The 20,320-nt window shown below is 41.2% G+C and overlaps 1 protein-coding gene across 3 annotated transcripts; it reads right to left on the reverse strand.

Moving 5' to 3' along the window:
• Positions 1–461: 461 nt before the first annotated feature.
• Positions 462–12,910, reverse strand: prrx1b (paired related homeobox 1b). Of its 3 annotated transcripts, XM_029500035.1 has the most exons (5): positions 12,192–12,910; positions 7,130–7,305; positions 4,317–4,498; positions 2,150–2,215; positions 462–893 (listed from the first exon to the last, which is right to left on the reverse strand). In XM_029500035.1, exons 1-5 carry the CDS (start codon positions 12,436–12,438, stop codon positions 761–763), a joined length of 804 nt encoding a protein of 267 aa, XP_029355895.1. In that variant the 5' UTR covers positions 12,439–12,910; the 3' UTR covers positions 462–760. The 3 variants fall into 3 exon arrangements, with proteins under 3 accessions (XP_029355895.1, XP_029355898.1, XP_029355897.1); XM_029500038.1 differs by lacking the exon at positions 2,150–2,215; XM_029500037.1 differs by lacking the exon at positions 462–893 and having other exon boundaries at positions 1,418–2,215.
• Positions 12,911–20,320: the final 7,410 nt, after the last annotated feature.

The following is a 20,320-nucleotide window of genomic DNA, read 5'->3' on the forward strand; positions in this document are numbered from 1 at the left end:
TTGCTTGAAATGCATTTTTATTAATATATGTTTTTATTCTGTTACAGATAAAGGATATAGACAATAAGGAGAAGCTACTGGTTTTGGTTTCAGAAATACATTAGCCTCTCCTTTATATTGGACTATTACATGAAAATGAAAATGTTTTGTCAGTGGTATAACATGGAAAAAAATGTGAAAAAACCAAATTAGCTTTTTCTTAAAAAATTGTATAAATGTCAGAAGAAGTCCTTTTGTCGGTTTGTCGTTGACTTAAAAAGGAAAAGAGAAAAATGAAGAAAGTTGTTGATCCCGGTTTTGGTGTTTTAGTAATTTCATCCAACACCACAGCCAAAGGGACAGAGGGAATTCCACATAGTCCGAGAACAAGATCTCTGATAAAAAAAAAAAAAAAAAAAAGCAAAAACAAAAAACAAACAAACAACCAAAAAAAAAAAAAAAAAAAAAAGTAAAATATCTTTGAGGAACTTGCCCGTTTCAGTCACAATCACAAATGTAAAACTATGATGATATTCAGCTAAAACATCCAGTCTAGATGTCTGTTTGTACAAAGAGTTCGGTGATGCTCAGGATGGAAAAGTAAGGCGACTTAGGGAAATTCCTGACACCGTATGGCGTCCTTCATTTTGTGTGGAAGTGCTCCAGAAAGGAGAGGAGACGTCACCATCCAGGTTACGTGAGGTGACGTCTGACTGCAGGGACGGTGGGGGTGTGGGGGGGTGGGGGGGTGGGGAGGTCACCAGTGGCAGAGGGGGTCCGATCAGTTGACTGTGGGCACCTGGTTCAAGCTGTATTCCTTGGCTTTGAGCCGCAGGTTGGCGATACTGTTGGCCATGTTCATTCCCTGGGACGTGTTGGTGTTGGAGCAGGTGGGTGGGTATGTCGCCATGGCGCTGAGAGAAAAGAGGAGGAGACAAGAGGCGGAAAGGTCACGTCACCTGTGGCTGGCGGCAAACTCAAGCTCAGCATGAGCTGCAGCTGTGGAAATATGTGAAGGAACTGAAAAGGTTCGACTGATTAGGTGAAGCTATTTCCACTAATGCAAACCAAAAAAGAACTTGATCAGTGTTTTTGCACCTTAGCCAAAAGTAAATTCATTAGTCTTCACAGCATTTAATTATTTATCATCATATTTATTTAGTCTTTCAGAATAAAAACTCTAGTGCTGAAGCTTTAAACTACTTAATTAGTAAAACAAGGGCATTTTAAGTGATGTCATCCTGCCTCTGTCCATTTTAAGGAACAAAAATCATCTCAAAGTTGATTTTGCTTTTACATATCCTCTCTCGGACTTCAGCCAATCAGAGCAGAGCTTCTGATCCTCGCTTGCTTTGTTGCTGTTACTTCTTTGTTGTGACATCACAAAGTCCCAGAAGTCCTGACAGCTGGTTTTAATGCTCAGTTTCTGCATACATGCTGTGAGAGTTTCTCTGTAGACTGAGGTTTTTGATACTATCGCTGATTTTTTTTTTTTAACCTAGACCTGATTTTGAATCAAAGACCACATGGATGTCTATCTTTACACTGTATGGACATTTTAAAAATAGTTACATGTCATTACATTGTCTGTGACAGAAGACGCTCAAGAGTGCCGGTGTTATTTACTCTTCTGTGCAGATAAGACACATTTGCTGTCACTGATTGCTAGACATGAATGTTGTGGGCCTATGTTGGGTTATAATTTATTCCGAAGTACACATGGATTTAAAACGTCACATAAACACTCATTAAAGCTTCTGAAAGAAGCTTAAGCTGAATTTGACTGAAACACCCTGTGAAGCTCCAGTTCAAGGTTTTCCAAGAAGAGCTGAATGAATGGTAACTGGACTTAGTGCAGATACTTGAAGGACTGAAGAAGTCTCTCAGTGAAACCCCTCCAAGACTCCACACCCTAGTCCAGTGCAGCTCTTCTTGGATGCAAAAACACTGTGAAAGTCCTTTAAAGACAGATTCAAACTGCCAAAGACAAACAAAGCAAAACTTAGTGTATTAAAGTGAAAGTGCACAAAAGCATTAAAAAGGGCATGAAGACGTTCAATAAATGCAATCAGAAAAGTCCTTTGCAATTCTAAATACAAATTCAAATAAGCCTTTTGCTACTTTACACACAAAAAAGTAAACAGCTAGATGTAGTAAAGTGAAAGCGTACTTGTTCTCTGAGGGCAGCATTTTCTGTGGTACTCGCACTGGCCCCCCCTCCGGCATCGGATACCAGCTTTAGGATAATATACAACGAAGTGTTAGCACCACATAGTATAATTCCTGCTTCACAGAAGGTTTCCCTCAACGCCCTGTGTCCGGCCAAGAACACTCAGAGAGGATCTGAGCGGCGTCCGCAGGGTTGGACATTTTATATCGGAGGATTACTGTAAATCATGACCAATGTAACCAGAGTCACAAAAAATGTTGCCCGGTAGAGCGCTGTTCATTATCTGGTGTAGTGTAGCAGAGGGGTCACAGGAGGTCGATTGTGGATTTAATACGGTTGGTTTTCACATTATCACCTCGTCAAGATGGACAGGAGATCTGTCCACAACCCCCCAAGTCACACTGACAGAGGAGAGGGTGGGGGAGGAACAGAGGAAGGGGGGGGGGGGGGGGGGAGAGAGAGAAAAGGCTGTTTTGATTTAACACGATTATTTTGGTGTCTGATACAGTGTATGGGAGGAGGACTGTTGTGTTTGCATTCTGGGAGTAAGAGTAAAGCCTGGACTAACTTTTTTTCAGCCATTGTTTCATTCCAAAATAAAAGGATTATCTTTTAATAAAGCTGAGATCTTTTCTTTATAGGAGACAAACACAATTTGTCCTGCAGTTCGCATTTGTTTGGTAAATCTACTTTTTTTTATTTTATTTTTTATTATTACTGTATTGACATGACATCTGAAAAGTACTAGTCAATCCTGTGAAGCTGCGCAGAAGAAAGTGCAGTTTACTTGACTGGAGACTGAGCATGTGATGGAAGGACTTGTGGTGGTTTGTGTTTATACATTAAATGTTGCATGACTCTTGTGTTGTTGTAAAAGTTAAATACTGTAACTTCACAGCGGGAGGATTCAGACTTTTCAGTTTTGATTTATTTTATATAATGAACAGAATCGCTTTTCCTAAAAAATGAAAAAAAAAAAAGTTATAAAATCTCTAAAAATGTTTTGCTGACAGAAAGAGGAGAAAGTGATAGTGCACAGGATGTCTGAAGGTTTTTACCAAATGGAAGGACAATTTACCTTAAGCCTGAGGAATAAAAAGAATGTGTCGGAGAGGCTGTGACTAATATTCTCTCAGCGAAAGTCAGGAAAAGATGAGCTATGTTCAGTAAAACTCAGATTTCATTGACAAATATTCATTTTCAAAAGAGCCGTGAGCAGCTTTTCTCTTCACGACTAAATGAACTGCAACAGATGACTTAACTACGCTTGAACTGACTACTACCAACTACCAGTCTGATTAGTCTGCCTTCATTCTATATTTTTCTTATTTTAAACAAATCTCACAAAAACACCACAACCAGCAGTGTGTTCGACTGTCCATTAACAATTCCCTCCAGGCCTCCCTCTCAGCTCTGAGCCGATTTGGTTCCGACTGACGATATAAATTTCTAGAACTAAGTATCCGTCCGTCCAGCAACAACAAACAGGACGAATCTATTGGGGAACATTTTCAGCAGCCGATCAATTCAGCTTTCAATAGAGGGTTTGACATTTGTTGATAATAATGAAAATTAAGAAAATGAGCAGACTCTTTGACTAGTCTGCTCACATCGTCCTGTGATATCTGAATCTGGTCTGAATTTAAAGGTTCTGTCAAATGAAGCATTTAGATCAGAGTCCTCGTCTCATCGAGGAATAAATGACGTTCTGAGTCCAGGTCCGTCTCCAGGTCTGATTCAAGGTGGATCAGAGGAGACGAAGATGGGCAGAGGAACTACGAGAGATATTTGCAGGTCGATAAAGAGGAGGAAATGAAAAAATAACAAAGAGCAGTGCCAGGGTCAGCGTGCACGCGCGCATGTGTGTGGTGTTAACACATTGTTATTGTGGTCTCAGCTCAGTTTGTGCTTTCTCAACTGGAGATTTTTTTCCCTTTATTGGTTCCTCACCCTCTTCTTTCTCTGTCCTTTCCTTCTTCCCTTATTCCTTCTTTCTCCTTTCTTTCCTGCTGTTTTTTTTAAACGTTTTTCTTCAACATTTCATGTCCTTTCTTTCTTTACTTGTTTTGCTCTTTTGGTCCTTTATAAACTCTTACTCTCCTCTTCTCTCCCTGTCACCCATGTTTTGATATGTGTTCTTGAAGGATGAGCGTCAGGCTGACTCTACCTGTAGGGGGCAGCGCTGCCCCAGGACAGGTAGTCATTTGGGCGTGGTGCCGGGCGTGGCACAATTGGCTGCTCCACTGCCGTCACTTCTCCTGAGTAAGATTTGAGGAGCGAGGCGTTCTTGCTGGCCAGCATAGCGCGCTCGTTCCTGCGAAACTTGGCCCTCCGGTTCTGAAACCAAACCTGGAAACAAGGAGAAAACGGGATGAACTTCAGCGACAGATTTTAAACTCTTCACATGAGCCCTCAAAGCAAAAAGAGATCAAATATTTTTGATGCAAAAACAACTGACACTTAAAATGTTTGGAATATTCAGATCTGACAATACGAAAAACCAGCTCAGCATCATCAATTTGCTCCACGTCTGGGACGGACAGACACAAAGGGAATTCCACCACCCTTGCTCTGTGGTGTCAGCGTCAGCTGTGATTGATCATTGATGCTAACCTATAATATTGGTATTGATAATGGTGATTGGGTCATTCCCATCAAACACACTCAAACAGGAGGACGTCCTGCTCATCACTTAAGTAGCATATGTCTTAAAAACCATTTAAACAAGTTGTTTTTGTAAATGACTCTCTACTGCTCATTAGTCTCCCACCTTTATAACCCCCATGACCCCCACTCTTTGTCCTCGGGGAGGTTGCTAATGTGAAATCGAATCCATTATTAGAAACCATGAGCCCTCCTCACGGGGGCGCGCTGTCGGCTGACGTACGGCCTCAGGAATGGGCCCTAAGTCTATTTTATCAAAGGATTTCTGCGTCGCTCTCTGCTACACATTAATCACAGATGTGCTGCCTCTCTCCCTCCAACATCACCATTTCCTCTTTCCCCTCCACTCTGCCCACAGAACAAATACTTTCACTGTCTCGACTGAGGAGGGGGCATAGCAATATACAACAAAAAAGGCAAGAATCATGCCGCTTCATGTGCAGGCGAAGAACAGCAGTGACATGTATGTTCCTCCTAAATTCACAGTTTGATGCAACAGTTGAGCAACTGGTTGAGTCTTTGATCAACTGGTGAAATTGGGTTCCAGAGACACAAACTGCCTTCAGTTGTTCTCAGCTGCATGAGCAAAATTAGGTATCGTGTCCAGGCTCTGTCATTTTTCACACTGAATAAACTTGGAGAAGCCACAGGTGGAATGTTCTGGTCACCTCAGCATGCCAAAGTTACCTTTGATTCCGGCAACCCTGCCAGCACCTGACCACTAATACTGGCTGTACATTGGGAGTTTGGTTCCCACTTCACAGTTTGATTTGCAGGATACAATGTGTTGTTGTGTTTACGGGGTCAATCGAGCGCCTTTCTGAAAATTAATCAGAGCTCAAACTGTCTGTTTAGGTTTGTTTTCTTTAGATATATATATTTTTCTTTTTATGTCATATTATTTTGATATATTTGTGCTTCGATGCACAGACATTGTCCTCTGACTTTCACTATTATATTTAACACAACCACACACATATTGTAACAACTTTTTTAAAGCAACTAAACTAATTGAGCTAAAACGTGAATTTAGTTTTTTATCATAGTTCATATTTGGTTAAACGTTCTGTCAGTTTTTGTTGGAAGTCATTTCAGTTTGTAATTAAAGACAATGAAAATTCTTATTTCACTGTGATGGGTAAACTGTGTTGTGTAACTTGCGACAAGTCAACACAACTGTGTGTAAATAGAGAAAATCTCCTTCACTTTTGTGTCTCTGTGTGTGTATATGTTTGTGTTTGGTCTACGGCTGCCAGTTTCACTAACACAAATCATCTGGCATCATTAAAAGTGTAAAATCCACAGTATTTGTTGATTGTCTGACTTGGTCTGCAAGTGTAACATTGTTCATTTGGCAAATTCCATGATCTTCTTCAGCATCATCATCATCATCATCATATTTAGCTCCTGTGCTACCGCAGCCTCATGTGCTGCACACTCGCAGTTTATCACTGATCTTTAAACCGCTGAGGAAATTAGACGTCATTACATCCACTTTTCTGATCAGATCCAGTCCTCTGGGACTTTGCAAACTACTCACAGACTATATCAGTGAACTAATTATTCATCCAATCATGTGAGGGTGAAATAAAACATCTGTAATGTGCTGACAACTTCTTATCAGTCCAATTATGAAACCGCATAATAGGAAATCTAAATATCCTAATAGCCCCCAATGACCACGAGCCATTAAATGGGATTATTATCTCAATATGTCAGCATAAAAGCAAACAGATGATGTGAGGATGTGGAGAGACCGGGTGTCCTGCTGTTTGTCCTGTTTGTGTGACTACATGTCCTCAAGTCTCTAACCAAACGTCCGTCCAGTCACAGCTTGTTCCTGCTGCCCACGGTCCATTATGCAAGACAAACATTTCATGAATCATTTAATAACTCCTGTTCTGAGTCATGAAGACTCCCATGGTTCCTTAAAAAGGGCTGGCAACACTTTGAGAACTATTTTTTGTGTCCTCGCCTTAACAAAAATCCGCTTATTCTTGTTACCCTGCAGTAAAAAGAGGCTGATTGTTAAGCTTGCAGGCCTCTTCCTGCTGAGCCGCTGAGCCGACCTCACAGTTTCTTCACTGATCAAAAGTAGAGCCTGTCTGATAAATCACTGCTGCTGCAGGAAAACCTTCAAAATTCAAAGAATCAGAGAAAAACGATGTTATTTAGTAAAGGAGGAAGCTGTGTCACAATGAAAACCCCTGAATGTGGTTTATGTTAGAGATGCTCTTTGGGTTGGATCAAAACATCACATGAGGAACAGATTTTTCCCCCCATGACAGTGATCTGTGATGTCCTCTTGTTGCGTACCTGGACTCTGGCCTCAGTGAGGTTGACCCGGCGGGCAAGGTCCTCTCTGACAAAGGCGTCGGGGTAGTGTGTCCTCTCAAACACTCTCTCCAGAGCCTGGAGCTGGCTGCTGTTGAAGGTGGTCCTGTTCCTGCGCTGCTTCCTCTTCTTCTTCTCCTCTGTGTTCATCTGTTCATCTGCAGGAGAAGAAGAAGTGTTATCCTTTAACCTTGGTGGAGTTGGATGGGAGCGTGGGCCGGTGCTGAGGTTTAAACTACAGCGATCGTCTTTGCGAGAATAGCAGGAATAAAGCACGTGTTGGACCGCATCGCATTTTAATCATGAACTTTATTCATATCCAGATTATAACAGCAGCCGCTGAAGGTTGGAGCTGCTTTTCCTGCACACGACTGATAACGCAGCTCACGCATCAATAACTTCAGGAGTGGGTCTTCATTTCTTTAATGTTACAGTCATTTTGCAGATGCTTTCGCCCACAGCTGGCAAACCAACCAGATTTTCAGATGCTGCCCACGACTTTTATTTTTGATAGCCAACGACAGAATAAGTGTTTGTGCTTCTGCATCAGGACACTCTTATCGGAAGGATCTCAAAACCGTCCTCAACATGGCAGCTTGAACTAAAGCGTTCTGATCCACAACCAACACAAATAACATTAACAAGTGGTTCATAAAACACGTGACCTGCAGAGCAGCTAAGACACGTCCTATTCAAACATCAATACCAATGTTTCAAACCTCTCTCTCTACATGCAGTACCTCGCTGTCTCTTGACCCTCTTTGCTCAACTGGAGCCAAAAATGGCGCAAAATAACATAAAATTTCCAAAAAATGAAAGCCCCATCTCTCAATGACTACGTCCCTGGATTAAAGGAGCTTAAGAACATATGATGCAACAGAATGGAGTTGTTGTGGCGCCTTCTTCCAAACACACTTTCCCAGGTCTTCTTCTCAGAGCAACAGCAAAAGAGATGGGAAAGATGCTGCGGCTCTTTTCAAAAGTGTGAGCAGAACTGACCACACTCCAGTCCCCTCCTCTGCTCTGGTGTGAAGGCAGATCGATAAAATAAATAAAACCTCAATCAAAGCACTAAATTTAAAACACACATCTGTTTGTGTAATTTGGGTGAATTGGACATTTCAAAAAAATAAATAGAAGACTTTACACAATAAATAAATAATTTGCTCATACGGTCTGACTAACAAACAAACAATCAAGAGAACCAGCAAACCAGAAGACGCTCCGAAGCAAAGAAAAACAAATATATCATCGAGCTCTGGAATGAGCTCAGCACTGAAACGACGTCAAGCTCCAAGAGCCAGCAACGGGGTCAGAGTGCTGCTGCTACAAAATAAAACACACACACGCATAATTATTAAATCTGCAGCCACACACATACAATGCAATCTGCATCAACACACAGACTCTTCACTTATTTACATTTTGAATATTCATGTTCAGTTTAGGGGCAAATAGTATTTTTACTCCACCTCAGTTGATCCGACATCTGGATTCATGAGTTCAGATCTGGACTTAATGGGATTCTGATTGTGAATTCAGGCAGAGGTGAATTGTCTTTGCTTTGATTTTTACTTTTTTTTTTTTTTTTTGATCAGGACCAGTGAATTTCTACACTCTCATGAAAACTAATAAACCAATGATGTGACCTGAAAAAAATATTTTAAATCTACCCCAAAAAACTGGAGATGCAAGGTTCACATCTCCAGCAGCAGGTTTTTACTATTCAGTGGATTTGGATTTCAGCGGAAGAGAAAGATTCTTTATAAACATTTACTAAACTTCGGGATGTTTCTGCAACTTCACAGGAAACAACTAGAGACGTACAACTAAGATCGGATGCCAAACTCACAGAGGTGACACGTCTGTGATTGTATAGCTACATCTGATATTTAGTTTGAAAGTACTGACCATTTTAAAATAGAGACTTTCTACAAACACACAAATCCCGCCGTGGACTGTCACATGTCATCGCTGAGTCTGTTGGTTTTGTGTAATATCTCAGCTCATCTGGAGACAGATCAGAGTAAACAAATGTAAACAGAACAATTTTCACTGATGGAGTAGTTTGAATCAAAATTAATTTAGATTTTTAAAATAAAAATCTATGCTAATGCGGCTTGATCTGTTTCAGGCTCTTACATGAACTTAATAAGATTTATTTCAGGACAAGCTGGAGGATCCTGAGCCCCAAGTAGGAAACCACCTTAAATCTCCATGATGCAGAAATAATTATAAAATTTTTAGCCCAGTGAACTGATCGGGTTCAAGAGTGTGAAGATTAAAAATGTAACAACAAAGTATCAATCCTCTGCATTTCAAGTGAAAATTAACGCTTTAGTTTATTTAAAATAAAATAAGTGACGAGTTCAGGTTCAGTCAGGGTTGTTTTAATTGTGAAACTCCCATCTGTTCACTGACACCTTCACAAACTGTGATCAGATTATTTCTATTCTTCTTATTATTATTATCCAAGAAAAAAAAAGATCTACTTTCTCTTGTATTCACTTTTGTTTTTCTATCTAAATAAATACTTTTCAACAAAGAAAGAAAAAAAAAGAAAAGGCAAATAAAGTAAAAAAAGCAATTTTTCCCCTCATCATCATGTGACCTCTCAGCTTTATCTCTGTGGTGGTTCTAAAGTTCTAAACTCCCTCTCCCTTCATTTGAGGTTTTTATATTTGACATGCAAATCTGCAGTCAAGACTCTGCTGTCACGGGAGTACTGATTATTTTCAGTGATGCGACAAATTCATACTCATAATGATCACATTCATAAGAGCATAATATTTGATTGCGATTACATTGAGAAAATCAATGTTGATAGTAAGAGTTACTCCTGAATGTGTTTTGAGGATAAAGGCCTAAAACCTCGCTGTCACAGTGCTGCAGCAGGAGGGGGACTTTATGGGGACTCACGGACTCTGATCAGACAGAAAGAGGCGGAGGACGTGAGGAGCTGTGGCTGAAACAGACGCACTGATGCCCGGCTGCAAACGCCGGTGTAACCAGCAACCACGTCCCCCCCCCAACAACAACAACAACAACAACAACGGGCTGCTGGACGTTCGAGGCGAAAATCAGCTTCGTCGTGCAACCGGAACAAAAAGCGAGACAAGTGTGTTTTAATTAAAGAAGACGAGAATGCGTGAAAAGATACATTAAAACGACGTGAAGTCTGCAATTAAATAAAATAGATAATACATTTTTTTCTACTTTAAAATTTGTGAGAGTTAATTAGTCATGTCAAGTGTCTGGGAGTTTTTTTTTCACACATAATTATTTAAATTTTTAATTAAATATTTCAATAAAATATTTTTTTTAAACAAGATTCATTTCTCTTCTGAAAGTTCGGTCAAAAATACCTAAATAATATAATGAAGTTTGTTTATTCGGTAGGCGTTGCAGCTGTTTGGCCTTGGAGAGCTTTAAATGAAAAGACCGGGATGACATTTGAAAGAGAAAATCAAAGCCATTCTCGCCACCTTTGTCCTCCTCATCATCACCACGCAGCTCCAAGTGTGACCAACACGTGTAATTAGACTGATTTCATTAGAGAGCAAACATCAGAAAAAAAATCTGATAAAACAAACAAATAAGTATAAAAAAAATACTTGTAACATCACGGATTTTTTTTTTATAAATTAATCAAAAAAAGTGCATGTCAACTGTTGCCTTCGCGTTTGTCAGTAAATCGGAAAAAATAAATACGGATTGTGTAATTACGTACCAACAGAATGTCGTCATTTTACTCTCAATCTTTCACGAACACAGAATAAAGCCATAACGCAACAAAACCCAGCAAATCGCCACAAATGTTCCTCCTCATCAAGGCAACATTTGCTTCCTAAAGTCTGCTGATGAGTTCCGCCTGCTGCTGCTTTTTAAGTCGCCTCCCCACAAAATAAGAGCTGATGAGATTCTGCTATTTGACTCCTTAATTGTTAGCGCGAGGACACGTGCGGTAATTATGACAAATGATTAAGCTCCAATATTCTGAAAGTGTTTGACAGTCCCAAAATAACCGTGAATTAACGACGTGACCCGCCACTTCCTCCGCCATATTTCTCACACCCCGGCCGCTCCAATTTTTGACCTTAAAAAAACAACTGCAACAAAACAAAACAAAACAAACAAAAATAAAACACCCCACTCATTAAGGCCTATAACGATTCTGTCAACGGCCGGGGAGGAGGAGGAAGGAGGGAGCGTTTATTTACTCTCTCAATCATGCGCAGGAGAGTGAGAGTTGCGGGTTTCAGCGCTTTTACGCAGGTTTTTGTAGTTACTGTCTAAGTCCGAGAGCGAGACGGCAAGTTTAACACGGTGTGGAGAAGCGACCCCTCGGCCAGCAGCTCCCCCCCGGATCGCCCTCACACGAGAAGCTACGGCGGATGAAAAATGAGGGGACAAAAAAAAAAAAAAAAAAAACTTTCCCATAACTCGGAGACAAACTTCTGGAGATCTTATTAAAGGTTCAGTCACGCACGCAAGTCACTGCGTGAGTCACCCTGTGTGTTTTCAAACTAGAAGTTTCCGGAGTTTTTTTTTTCTTTCCTCAAAAAAAAAAACAACAAAAAACTCTAAAGCCACAAGATCCAGGACTATGGGCCTCGTCTGGGCCAACAGCCGGGAAAAGGAGAGTTATTACCGGGTGAGGTCACTGCACCTACCGTGTCCACCAACATCACCATACCTCACTGACATCAAAGTGTTAATGGTAAATTAATGGCTGTTTCGGGGGGGGGGGCGATGCGTGGCCACAACTCACTAAAAGATTCCTTCCATGTGCGCGGCTCCATTCATGCGCTGACACGCGCCGGATCATAACGAAAACAAATGAATTTAATTATCTATATTTTCTTATTAGAAATTCGCGTTATATCGAATCTAGGACATTTTCGAGAGCTTTTATTGTGACAGTGTCACAGCTGCTCTGAGAAGTGAAAGATTTTTCGTCACAGCGGCGAAAATATTGATCCAGATCTCCTCTGCTCAGTCCCGGTCCGGGTTCAGGCTCTTTGTCGATCTGCTTTTAACTTACTCTCCTGCTGGGTCGTGTCGCTCCCGCTGGTCAGTCCAGGAGACTCCAGCATACTCCTCCCCGCTTCCCCGACACTCTCGTCCGCCTGGCTGCCGACCATTTCCCCGGCCTCTTCCAGATCCAACAGGTGGCTGACCGAGAAGTTCTTTTTGGCTTGCAGGTTGTCCAGGTTAGACGTGATCGGGCTCTCCAGGCGGTTTGATATCGTCGCTTGCCTGTCCATTACATGTGCATAACTAGAAGTCATGACGCAAGTGGGGACCAGCGGGGGGAAACGCGGCAGTGAGTGGTGCAGAAGGAGGAATCACCAGCGGCCCGGGTAGATCCGTGCATGCAGGGCGCACAGGCGGCGGCGACGTCCAGAAACCAGCCTGTCCAACCAGACTCGGGGCTTCCGAGCAGAAAGCGGGTCTGTTCAAATCCAGACCGACCTCGGAGGACTCACAAAAACCTTCTACAAAGTTTTCTCCTCGCCCTCTTTTCCCAACAAACCCCGACTACAGCCAATCCATTTAGAGCGGCGAGTCAGCGGCAAACACTAGGAAACGGCCTATGACTCCCGCGGCCACCCCCGGCTCGTCCCCGGAGAAGAAGAAGGGGGAAAGTGAAGAAGAAGAGCTGTCTCCCCACTCTGGTCGAGTCACATAAGAGCTGGAATTGCTGCCGCTGTTGCTGCTGCTGAAGATGATGATGATGACGACCAGATGCGCAAAGCTCCGTCTGTGCGCAAAGCTCGTTCAGCGGCAACTAGGCGAGAGGAGGCAGGACGTTACCGCCGCGCCTCCAGGCTGCAGTCTCTTCCTCTCTCTCCCCCTCTCTCTCTCTCTCTCTTGAAGAAACTCTGGAGGGCGGACACACAGCCTCTCTCTCTCTGTCTTTGTGTGTGTGTGTGTGTGTGTGTGTGTGTGTGTGTGTGCTAATAGGAGCCCCGTAATTACGTGGCAATGCCTTTATACTGTGTCAACGTTTCTGAGGCCCCCACCGCGAGCTGCCACCCCTCACCCCCCAAAAGAAACAGTACCATCAGCACCACGACCAACACCAACACCCAGCTCCGGCTGGTGGCAAAAACAAAGCAAAACAATACTTTACAACCTCAGGGGTGTGAGTGAGAGGGGAGCAGGGACACACACTCTGTTATCACTCATGTGTATAGATAAACCCACTGTAACTGTCCTGTGGTCTCCCACTACTTTAATCAACCATGACATGCCAGTCAGTGTTTCCACGGAGTCTCCTCATGAAGAGACTCTGTCAGTAGTTTCAAATCTAATAAAAACTGTAATTAGTAAGTTTAAGTAAACTAAGCTTTGGAGTTCCCCCCTCCCCCAGGGGCCCCTTAGGTTTCCAACTGTCACCATTTCTCGAAAATTGCCTTTTTTGGAGGAATATTTCAGTTTAAATTTGACGTTTGATATTTCAATGCAATGTCTTAGAAAATTTTGAATGAGCAAATGGAGGTAAAGGTATGGATCCAATTTGTATTTTAACTGGAGGTCCTTGCACTATACCGCTCTTGGTCCTGAATGTTTTTCAGATTTGCTTTTGTCCTACAGTAGGAACCATCGAGACCTGTCTGATTATGACCTTTAAATCATCCCCAAATTCAGAACCAAGTCCCAGATTATTATGAAGAGGTCCAAACCTTGGAACTGACAATATGTTGATATTTTTAAAAGTAATTTCTTCTAAAGCAGTTTTATTTATTTGATCCACTTCTACAGTTTAAGAGGATATAACATTTCTTTTCCGGATTGTTTGACTTTTAATATCGTTTTATATCTGCTACTTTGTTTCTGGTTTCACTCACTTACAAACATCTCCTCTTTCAGTATTTGATTATTTTATCACTTTATCATTATCTTTGCTCTCCATTCCTCATTTCTACTGCTTTTATTTTGTGAAGTGTGTGCTTTACAAATAAGGTCTGACTGATTGATGGATGTTGTCCACTCACTCTATGTAGTCTAACCATAAATTAAAGTCATATCATTCAGCAGAGTGTTCCTGGTATTACACATAAACACATAATTACAATCTGCAGTTCACATTAATCACACATCTGAGATCCTTCACTTGTTTCCAGTTGACTCTCCCACTGCAGTTCGTTTTATTTTATATGGTCGCAGCATTGCAGGAAACACTAATTGACATTTTTGTACAAGCAATATTTGACATGTGAAAGCTGTCGCTCAAGCTGGGATTTTTGAAAGCCCATTTTCACCCCTTGTTTTGGCAACACCTAATTTATTGCTCATATGAAGTTGACTGGTCTGATCTGAAGTGCACTAATAACTGACAGTGCACTGACACAACATCGGCAGCAGGTGTGTGACTCTCAGGTACTTTACAATAACGTTCAGCCAATCAGAAGAGTGTTCGGATGCCACAACTGTCTCTGAAAGGCCTGATTGCATCAGAGGAGGTGAAACAGCAGTGTGATAGAGGAACTAACATTCAGTTTTTCAGAGTAAAGTTTATGTAAATTATGGCATCGGCAGTACTTTCCTGGTTCAGTCCTGGTGTCGTTCCATTGAAAAAGGGGATAGAAACAAAAAAAAAGAAAGCATAAAGTTTAGAAGATCACTCTGAAATGATACGTCAGCCTCTTCAGGCGTTTATATGCTTCAGGTGAGGCAGAAAGTCAAAGTGCTCATGACTGAAACAAGACGAGCTTCTGATGATGAACGGTCACCAGATGACCTGACTTCACTTTAACGGGTCAAAAACCAGAAATGTTTGTGTTTAAATTCTAATTTTGTGGTAAGTGACCTTCCAGGTGTCACATGCAGAATAAATTAAAAATATTTCCCTCTGAAGTCAAAAACAGGAGAAAGACTGCATGGAACCACCTCTGTTGGTGCTGAAGTGTTGGTTAGTTTGGTTGGGGTGAAGAAATAAAGGCAGTTGGACGACGGAGGTGATGAGGAGGGTGGGGGTAAAGGGGTCATGTGTTCAGATGGCAGGAGTCGGCTCTGGGCTCCGAGCTGCCATAGACATCCCGTAGCTTCCAGCCCCCTGATCTGGGAAAAGAACACTTGATGCCATCAAAGGGACGCGGATTGAATCCAGATGTGCCTCTCTCGTTCTTTCCATGTATTTAATGAAGGCACAGGGATAGAGTAGACTTTTTCATCATTAGTTTTCCCCCCAGATTCTCTTTTCCTGCCTACAAGTCCATTCCGCTGCCAGCTAGGGCAAAAAAGAAAGAGGGGGAAGAAAAGAAAAAAAAAAGGCCTCCCTGTGTCTCAGACTCGTAGTCTTCTCCTCCAGGGCCCCCTGCTCTTTGTTCAGAGCTCGATGTGAAAGTGGCCTGTTTGCTCTGGCTGCTGCAGTTTGTCTGTGGCGAATGGAAACGTCCAAACATCTCTGGATGTCTGGGAGGAAAACTCCTTCATGCAGGGCTGCACGTTGGAGGCAAGAGGCTGCAGAAGAAGCGGAATATCCACATTAGGTTGATGGCTTCAGTTTCAGTTTTCTGGGAAATTTACCAGATATGCATCTTTGTGCTTTGATTTGTAAACCTTTGTAAACTTTTGGACAAAGAGCTGATATCAAATTTTAATTATCTACAGAAAGATAAACTACTTTTAACAAATGTAACTAAATTTATGCTTTGATTTCTCCATTTATACTTATTAACAGAGGTGGAGCACTTTACAAACATATCAATCACACTGTTTGTGCATATGAAAAGATAATGTCAGAGGTTCGCAAAATCCCTAAAGCGTGAGATACGAAAATGTGATTTGATTCCTTCCCTCACTACAAGTATCATCTGTATGTTTCTACACTGAAATAAAGGTTAAAATCGTCTTTCAAAAAGTACCTTAACAAGAAAAAAGTCAGGACTGATGGACATGCATTCAAACGCACCAGAAGGTCATGGGAGCCTGCTCCGTTAATATGCTAAATATTCCAATCAACAACGGACAACGCCATTCCTTGCCTGGATAAAATCTGCTGTAGCTCCATTCATCTATCATGAATGGAGTTGTGTCAAAGTGTCCCAAGCTCATTTTTACAGCCTACAACTCCTAAATACATTTTTCTGCTGGAAGTAAAACTTACTTACACACCTATGAGACATGCAGAAATCTAGAGAATGTGATTTTTCTCATCCCAGGTTAATATGATTTAGGTTTGCACCAATGAATGTGCATAGTTCGTCATAGTATGGATAAAATAAACTGGGCTGTAGATTAGTAGGAGTAAGTTCAGTGAAATCCTGTGTGCAAGAGTTTCTGTCAAATTCAGTTTTATCCTTAAAACTTTTCTTAGAGGCAGACTTGTGTTGTTTTATCTGTAACAAAATGCACTTGACTGTATTTTATCCATACATTAAAAAAACAAACAAACTATAGTTTATTGAAGGTACCAAATGTCTCATCAGAGTCACAGACTGTCAAGCAGGTGTCTGGGTGCATTAGGTGAATCTTAAAGACTCTGAATTAGTCTTAAACTGCACTGCAGCAATGAACATGAATGAACACAGAACTTCTAAACTAAACTAAACTGGTTTTTGCACGTGTGGAACATGATCACAGAATCATGAAACTTCCCTTTAGTTTCAAGTCATTTGGGCCCGAGCTAGTTTGTACTCAGGAGTCTGGTCACCGTGGCGTGATGGTGGGTGGCAGCCTGGACTCTGAATCCACAGACCTGCTGACCCTCTGAGGTGAGGATGGAGTGTGAAAGAGAAGAAGTCGTGAGCTGGTAGGTGAGAACGAGTGACATTTACAGATTCATTCATTCATTTGGGTAAGGATACTTTACAGTTAAACTGAACTGCGTAGCTGTCCCTGAAGACGGAGACAGCATGTCCACACACACATCATGTATTTACTCTAACTTACTTTCTACATTTACCTGTAGCTATTCTCCAGATTAAAAAAAATATAATAATAATAATAATAAATAAATGACGAGTTTATAAAATAAGAGGCTTTTCTGTGGTTTAAATTTCCCAAAAATGTTGGTTCAACATTGAAATGATGCAAATGCACCAGTAACAACGATAAAAAAATGTCTACAATAATACAATTTTGGTGGTAAATGGTAAAATTGTGCATGATGCAGATTAACTTCGGTATCTGTGCTGCTCCTCGTGTCTCTTCATGCTGACTCTGCAGCAGCTCAGTCGCGGAGCAGGCCTGGCCCCGGGTTGAGGAGGAGAATGATGATGATGATGATTGTGGTGGTGGTGGTGCCGGGTGTCCGGTGGCCCCTGGTCCTGATTGGAGTGGCTCTTTGGCCCCTATCCTGTTTTAATTCCCCTACTGAATGTAGACAGTCTCCTTGTTGACTCTTTGCATCCTGTGTAGGGAAACATATGTCGCAGACACTCCTGCGCCCCACCAACGGGGATTTCTGCCCGCCCGCACCGACCCGGTCCGTGCAGGTCTCTCACGAACCCGGACTGAAAACAGTTGATGAGGAAAAAGTGCAGATGTTAAAGACGGTTCATGCAAGTCTGAAGGCCCTTTATAAATGATTATAGCTCCACATTTATAACAGAGAGCCTCTCGTGTGGAACAATACAGAATGAATATAACTGCATTGGTATTATTTATTAACATGCTTTATTTATTGCGTTTAATATTCAGCTGGTTTTTGTGCAGGAACAATAAAGCTGAATTGAATAAAAAAAAATCCTGCGATTCCAAAAACAACATTTTCCTCCTTTATCTTATTGTTTTACGAACATCCAAAATTTATCTCAAAATAAATCAAATGCTTTCCTTTCATTTTAATATTAATATTTAATATTTTTTTAAAGAGTAAATTAGCTACTTCAAACCAAAAACTCTGAAGTTTGAAATGCCCTGTCTTTCACTGTTAATGTTGTTGTTTTTTGTTTTAATGGGTGGATAATATACATTGAGGATGTCCAGAGTTGGTGCAGTTATTCACAGGCAGCAGTAATGTGAGCTCTGATTGGTCCTCAGCTCAGTGACTCAGCCGTCACATGAATGTAAATACAGTAATTGTGGTGAGTGAACAGCTCGACTTATATATGAACTGTGTGTGTCCGCTTTGTGTTTTACGACTGCTTGTGTTTCTATTGTTGCAGGCGGCTAACAAGCTGCACTGTTGTAACTGTAAACGATCTGTGGTGTAAAAAAAAAAGCAGCCAATCTGCTACTGATTAAAAGGAGTTTACAGAACAATTGGCGGTGTGAAATTAATTCAGCCGCTGAATCTCATTATTCCTACCAACTCAGAGTAGGCGGTGCAGCTGATCAGACCAGGACCAGGACCCAGAAGTCAGTACCAAGAACCAGATGCGTTCATTAGATTTTTTCTCTCTTTGGGTTTTGGTTCAGATTCATGGCACGGGCCTTTTAGTGAAAGGCTCTAATTTTCTAATTAAATATATTCTGGGTAAATCAGGTGGTTATTTTTGGAAATGAATTCGGGGACAAAAGTGAAGCTTTAAATCAGAGTTTGGTCAGTCGGTCTGTAGATGAATTTATCTGGATTCAATGACAACTGCAGAAATAAATTTTAAAGCGAGAGGACGGCGGGAGCCAAATATAAGACCCTGAGAAGATTTAAAGCAAACAAACAAACAACAACAAAATAATAGTAGCAATAAAAAAAACTGACTGATTCTCACTGGTGCCTTTTTTGAAACTGCGGCTCAGCGTTTGGGGAAGACTCGATTTGGATTTTTGGGGGGATTTTCTTTCTTCTCTTTGGCTTTCGGATTCCTCGGGTTTCAGGGTCTCTCTCGACCTGTCGGGGGACGCCAGCGCCACATAAATCACACTTTACTTTATAAACCCTGCTCTCTCTGAAGTCCGGCCCAACACACACACACGTATTTCCAAGTGGGAGCGCTTTCTGCATATTGAGGCTCAGTTGGATGCTTTAATCTCCGCAACCTGAATCTTCTCATTCTTTGTCTTAATCAAAGACACCACCTACCCCCTCTGAGTAGGTATCTCAATAGATCGTGACAATTGTTATTTCCATTTTAAACTGCAGCAGTGAAATAAACCATGGGAAGGGAATAAATACTGGCAAAACTGAAAAATTGAAAACTGAAAAAACAAAACAAAACAAAACAAAAAAAAAACAGCTCGTTCAATTGTTCAATTATTTTACTATTAATGTTATAATCTTTGTATCAAGAGAGAAATGTATCGATATCGGAAGAAATTCTCTGTGACTTTACTTTAAATCTTCCATCTAACCAGCACCTATAAAAATAGAAAATGCGCCTTGATAATTGTTGCAGTTCCATTCAAATATATATTTTTGGTTACTGGTTAGATTATTTTTCTTATGTTGTATTCTAATAATAAACCCTCAAATATTAAACTTTTTTTTCAAAGCAGGAGTCTAAATTAGCATTAGTATTACAGCATTTGTATTATAGACAAGTTAACATCTGATATCTTTATGGGACGAAGATTTGTCGTCCTACAGTCCTTATTTGTACGACAGCAGGAATCAGTTGAAGATAAATCTTAAACTATACCTCAGCTCATAAAATTAGTCATCTTTCAATAGAATTTTGTAAATGTGGTTGCATAGACAGGACAGTGTTTCTGTGTGACAGTAAATGTACTTTGTTACGTCCCACCAGTGGAAGTGATGTAATGAACTTTACCTGACTGTATTTGCAGCTTGAAGGGAGCTGCGGACTTCAAACGTTGACCTTGGGAGTCTCGGTGGGGATAGATGGTGGTCACTCTGCTGCTGCTGCTGCCTCCCCACTAATTAAAAAGGCTGTTTTTACGGCGTCTCCTTTCAGCTGGCCAGATGTGACCTGAGCGCTGTAAAATCTCAAAGCAGTTTACAGAAACACTTACTGCACTTTAAAAAATGACATGAAAAAGCCCCCCCCCCTTCCCCGCATCTCCTCGCCGCTGGAAACACTTTCCAGCACCTCCAGCTTCAGTGCTGCAGATAACTTCTCATGTAAGTTCTAAAATGTAACAGTGAGGAGAAAACACACAAGAGGACAAATTTGCTCGTTGGCAGTTTATTTTTGTAAAATATTATGACGGAGTGTTTAAAAACAATCACGTTTTAAAATATTAAACCCCAACATCACTCATTTACTGCTGAACATTCAAACCAATAAAACATTTCCACGTACACACACTCAAAGATATATA

Source organism: Echeneis naucrates, chromosome 4 (assembly GCF_900963305.1).
Source record: "Echeneis naucrates chromosome 4, fEcheNa1.1, whole genome shotgun sequence".
Classification (NCBI taxonomy): Eukaryota; Metazoa; Chordata; class Actinopteri; order Carangiformes; family Echeneidae; genus Echeneis; species Echeneis naucrates.

Excerpts from the sequence above, each read along its gene's own strand:
- prrx1b (XM_029500035.1), bottom strand. The coding sequence starts at position 12,438 with ATGACTTCTAGTTATGCACATGTAATGGACAGGCAAGCGACGATATCA. Across the intron at positions 4,499-7,129 it reads TCACTGAGGCCAGAGTCCAG|GTTTGGTTTCAGAACCGGAG; the intron begins GTACGCAACAAG and ends CCTTGTTTCCAG. Across the intron at positions 2,216-4,316 it reads GGCAGCGCTGCCCCCTACAG|CTGGTATCCGATGCCGGAGG; the intron begins GTAGAGTCAGCC and ends ATTATCCTAAAG.